The following is a 5613-nucleotide window of genomic DNA, read 5'->3' as shown; positions in this document are numbered from 1 at the left end:
CTCAGAGATGGCGGTGGGTTTTCCCCTTGTTCCAACTGAGCAATGACGTGCTGAATGACTGGATCAGCTCTTTGTTTGTCAGCAATTTCACCTTCAGAAAAAGATGGCACAACAGGTGAAGAGAACTGTAGATCATTAACAAAACTGTCTGGTAAACTGTCAGTGTTAATGGAGAGGGTTTGCACAAGAGCAACAACCTGGTCCAGTTTGGGTGAGCTGTACACTAGTTGCCTGTCACATATTGCTTGGACTGAGTGCTGGTCAATGGAAATACAGGATGGATGTTCCAGATGTTGTTGGGCAAACTTCAATATTCTTTCTCTTTCCTTAAGAGACAGAGGATCAGCCACCTGTTTAGCATGAGGTCGCCGGGAGAGACCATCAGCATCCCCATTTAACCTGCCAGCCCGGTAAATGATCTTAAATGTAAAAGTTGAAAGAGCAGAAAGCCATCTGTAGCTTGTAGCATCCAATTTAGCAGAAGTTAGCAGATATGTCAATGGGTTGCTATCTGTAACCACAGTGAAATCAGATCCATACAGATAATCATAGAATTTTTCTGTAACTGCCCATTTGAGGGCCAGAAACTCGAGTTTATGGGCAGGATATCGACTTTCACTGCGGGACAGACCTCTGCTGGCATATGCAATCACCCTGTTCCGCCCATCATGTTCTTGGTACAACACTGCACCAAGGCCAGTAGAACTAGCATCTGTGTGTAATATATAGGGTTTCCTGGGGTCTGCAAATGCAAGAACTGGTGCTGTACTGAGCTTCTGGATGACCTCTTCAAAGGCCTGTTGGCAAGCAGTTGTCCAGCGAGAAGCAAAAGGTTCTTTGGGGTCAAGGTAGTATTGCAACTTCATCTGTTTAGATTTTTTCTGACAGGGTGGGTATCCAGCTGTTAACTCATTAAGAGGTTTGACCACTAATGAGTACCCTTCCACAAACCGGCGATAATACCCTGCGAACCCAAGAAATGATCTGAGCTCTTTTAAATTCTGAGGAACCGGCCAGGATGTTAATGTGGAAATCTTGTCTGGATCTGTCTCCACTCCATCTCTTGAAACTACATGCCCAAGGTAACGAACAGATGTCTGAAAGAAAGCACACTTTTCAACTGATAGCTTCAATCCAAATTCTTTCAGGCGTTGAAGAACTTTCTTCAACCGGAGTTCATGCTCCTCTAGAGTTGGTGCAAATACTATTAAATCGTCAATGAAGACAAGTACTTCTTTCAAATTCATGTCTCCCATGCACCGCTCCATAAGGCGTTGAAAAGTGCTAGGAGCATTAGTTACACCTTGAGGCATGCGGTTAAATTCGTAAAATCCAAGCGGACAGACAAATGCAGTCTTATTTTTGTCTGATTCATTCATCTCAATCTGGTAGTAACCAGATTTTAAATCCAGTGTGGAGAACCATGTCGAGCCAGACAGTGCTGAAAATGTATCCTCCAGCTTTGGCAAAGCATATGCATCTCTGATAGTCTGTGCGTTCAACTTCCTGTAATCAATACAGAGCCGTATTGCACCATTTTTCTTCCGCACTACAACTATGGGGGAAGCAAACGGTGAGTTAGATTCACGTATAACACCAGACTGCAGCAATTCTTGAAGGTGTTTACGTACAGCATCCACATCTAAGGGGTGGATGGGTCTTGGTCGCTGTTTAAAAGCAGTGGGATCTGACAACTTGATCTCATGCTTAACCTTATCTGTACGACCAAAATCAAGATCGTGCTTTGAAAAAACATCAGACATACTGTCGAGCGTGGTTGTTATACGTTGCTTCCATTCAGTTGAGAGCGGCGAGTCTCCAAAGTTGTAGTTCAACTTGGTTGGATTTGGCTTTGAACTATGGGAAGGTTGAGACACACTCTGCTCTTTGTGAAGAATGGTTTGGATGGTACTGACTTCAGCGATGGCTGCTCTGGCTGGAATCACAATGTCATGGTCAGATTCATTAGTGATTACCACTGGCAGAGAAGCAGGCTGTAGAGGAGATAGATCAAAAAGGCTACATTTTACTATCAAACCACCAGGTAAAGAAAAAGAGGTTGGATGCTGAATAATTACTTCTTTTTCACCTTGCAGTAATGGGCATACAAGAAGAGCATCCAACACAGCAGTCCTTTGAGCAGGAACAACCTGTGGAATGGATGACTGCATTTTTAAAATGCCATGATAGTCATCAGTTGTTAATTTGTGCCTTATCTCCAAAATGTTATGCACTGCTCTATATCCAAAAGGCACAGGATGAAACTTAGACTGTGACTGACAGCACTGGTTGTACACAACGTCCAAAGTGTTGGTGCCAATCAGAACAGAGGGTTGTGATGATCGCAGGTCTGGAACAACCAAGGCCAAAGTGTTTATATCCCTCTCTTCTCCTATGAACTCAGGGGGAAATGTCAAACAGAGTTCCACATATCCAATATAAGGCACCCTCTGACCATTTGCGCCTTCTATCTCCAAAAGATCATTTATTGGTTTTATTTTGTGATCCGATAGATGGGTGTTATAGAAGGAATGTGAAATTGTGGTGACTTGAGAACCTGTGTCCAAGAGGCAATGAAACTTGATCCCTTTAATCTTCACCTCACCAGTACTCCTTGTGCCCACTAATCCTTTAGGTAATGGAAAATATGAAGATGAGTCTTTAGTGTGGGGACATTCACTGGCTGCAGCTCCCACTTGTCCCTCAGTGAAAACTGCTTCTAGTTTGATGGTTTACTTTTCTCCCAGGACTGCTGTTTGTGTTGAAGCAGGCGGCGTTTTTCTTCAACCAGGCTGGAATTTGGCTGACTGGAACAGTTAGGAGCAATGTGACCATCCTGTCCACACTTGAAACAGAACCAGGGCTTTGGCCTACTACTGGTTTGGCCAGGTTTTGGTTTCTGTTTTTTCAGCTGATTTTCTGGTTTAGCAGAATTGGAGTCCTTAGACAGCAAGGCTGACATTTGACTCTGCAGCTTCAGCATTTGCTTTCTCAAATCTTCAATAGCACCCAAGTCTGATAGATGGCCACATGAACATGCACTGGTAGTGTGAGCTTGTACATTGACACGATGCTTGACTGATGGGATATGTTTTTTCATTAACATCTCTTTTGCCAACTGTCTATCCTCTTCTATTCTAAGTGTTAACAAAAGCTCTGAAAAAGGAGGTGGTTGGTCTTTTTTCTTTTCTAGTTGCAGTTTGTTTATCATGCTGTTATCCCAGCAACCTCTACAAAATTGTTTTAACAAATATTTGTCCATGTCAGTAGCTGGAATCCCACCACGCTTCACCACTGTGCTGAGAGCCAACTGGAGTCTCTGCAGATAAGAAGATGGTCGTTCCCCATGGTCCTGAAGCGTGTTTAAAAATTTTGCAAACAATTCCTCTCCGTCCTCAACAGTGGCATATGCAGAATCAAGTACCTGCAAAAATGTTGCAGGCAGGGCATCAGGGCCCAAACCCTTCACTAGGTCAGCAGCTGGAGGGAGCAACCCTTCCAAAATGCGCCTTGTAACATGTAAAGGTGCAAGACTTGGATCTGCATTTAAAAGTTCTACTTGAGACCTCCAGGACTCATAATCTGCCTCATGCTGAGGTTTTGGAAGTCTTCCTGAAAAAACACGTAGTCTAAATGAAGCCAGAGGTTGAAGATTAACATCATCTCTGCGCACAATGTGTTCAACTACAACCCTTTGAATGCCGGGAGGATTCAGATCATTCCCCGAGAGGAAACTTCTCGGCCCCACATTTGTAGTTGGATTTGGTTGAGTTTGTGGTCCCTGCTGGTAGGTGGTGGACTGATCTGATTGGTCTGAGGGAAGAGCAGATGACTGAGTCTGACTAGACTCTTTTCCAGTGGCAAGTATTTCAACAGTATCCTCCTCATCACCATCCCCTCCATCATCCTCATCAGGCTCCCCTCCAGTAGCCACTATTCCTAAATGAGCACTTATTTGTCCAAAAGCTCCTCTCAAAACGTCATCAAATGATTGTCCACTCTGCTGGGAAATACGTTTCAGTACATGGAGGTAATCGGGAGGTAGGGTCGTGTCCACTGTGGCTGTGGCAGGGCACTCTCTTGAAAGTAATTTAACAACAAATATAACATCTTCTGCAACCTGAGATGGGTAAACATAGGGTAAAAGCGATTTTAGCTTTTCCAAATCTGCAGAATTAATGAATTCAACGGCCAGGTTTTTATAAAATGGACTTTCACGTGCAGTAACAGGAAAAACCTTAATTTCACCATAACTACGTAAATAATCAGTGATCTCATCATCTGCTTGAGTGTTCGTTACACCACTAATGATGACAGAATGAGCAACATTGATACCAATTTGGTCAAAGAAATCCATATTTCAATACAACCCACAAAACACATCCACCAAAACTTTCACAGTATCAGGCTCCTGGCTAGCTCGCCAAAGTAATGTAACACTTATGGGCTAGGCAGCTAACTGCGGCTACAAAAGCAGCATCAGAAGAGTGTCCTTGTAAGGAGCCTGAGGTGTGGAAAAAACAGGAGGCTGTGCTTTTAGGTTTGGTAGATATATTTTAGGTGATTGGATAAAAACAGACAATTATAGCAACACAAAAGACAGAAGAGAATTAACTCAAAACAAATTAATTTCAAAATTATAAAGTCCATAGTCCATTCCTAGCTCGCCATCTTCAGATCCAGATGAGGATCTGATCCAACAGGGGAAAAAAAAAACCCGACCTAAAAGGTCAGAAAACCCATTGAGTTTTATCAAAAACAATTAAATGCAAATATAATACAAAGGAAATAATCATTAAATTTAAGCATTTAGTTAATGCATACGCAAACGTTAGCAAATGCAAACGCAATAGTTATATTCCTAATAATCAATTAGACAAACATTTCAATCAGGTTAAATTAACCATAATTCAAATAAAGTTAAAGTGCACTTTCAAAATATCAATCAAGAAAAATAAAACAAATTAATTGTCAAATACTCAAGCAGAGTGAGAGACAAGGGAAAAATTAAATAAATATACATACTGCGCAATATCAACTTAAGTGTAGCTACAGATCAATCTTGTTTTTATCACTGCTTTAGAATCAAACACGCACAAAATTCAGCAAGCAAGTTACCTTTTCAAAGAGAGTGAGGTGTACTTAGCCACAATCAGCTCTGACAGAATCCCAGCGACGGTCCAGGTAAACAATGCTTCTAATAAAACAACGCTCTAATGAGCAATCAAGCAGAAATACCACAAGAAAAAATACCGATATCAAATAAACTCACCCAGCAATCAAATCAATAGGATTAAAGATTTCAGATGCAACTCTGGTGGAGAAAACGCCAGCAACAAGCCACAATCACAGTGGAAACAGGTGAGGATCCTTAACTGCGTGCTTGAGGTGGGGCTTTAAAGAAGCCGGCTAATTTAGGCCACACAGGAAGTGGGCCTGAAAAAATAAAAGTCTCTGACTAATTGTGGGTTACATATGTATCTTAAATATGTTGGTAATTTTGCCGTATATGACCAGAGCTCAGTGCTTGGCTTGCTGCTGCTAAGCTCAGTGATGGCACAACCCAGATATTCCCAGTCAGGGTAAACAGAAACAAACACCCTCTTTTAGTTT

General features: G+C 42.0%; 1 protein-coding gene across 2 annotated transcripts; it reads right to left on the bottom strand.

Moving 5' to 3' along the window:
* Positions 1-2239: 2239 nt before the first annotated feature.
* Positions 2240-5317, bottom strand: LOC118557572 (zinc finger CCHC domain-containing protein 18-like). Of its 2 annotated transcripts, XM_036127795.1 has the most exons (3): positions 5273-5317; positions 5119-5197; positions 2240-4722 (listed from the first exon to the last, which is right to left on the bottom strand). In XM_036127795.1, the coding sequence occupies exon 3, from the start codon at positions 4355-4357 to the stop codon at positions 2720-2722; it is 1638 nt and encodes a 545-aa protein (XP_035983688.1). In that variant the 5' UTR covers positions 4358-4722; positions 5119-5197; positions 5273-5317; the 3' UTR covers positions 2240-2719. The 2 variants fall into 2 exon arrangements, with proteins under 2 accessions (XP_035983688.1, XP_035983687.1); XM_036127794.1 differs by having other exon boundaries at positions 5119-5311.
* Between the last annotated feature and the right edge of the window lie 296 nt (positions 5318-5613).

Source organism: Fundulus heteroclitus, chromosome 23 (assembly GCF_011125445.2).
Source record: "Fundulus heteroclitus isolate FHET01 chromosome 23, MU-UCD_Fhet_4.1, whole genome shotgun sequence".
NCBI classification, from domain to species: Eukaryota; Metazoa; Chordata; class Actinopteri; order Cyprinodontiformes; family Fundulidae; genus Fundulus; species Fundulus heteroclitus.
Note: the sequence above shows the minus strand (reverse complement) of the source record. Positions and strands in the feature narration are given on the sequence as shown.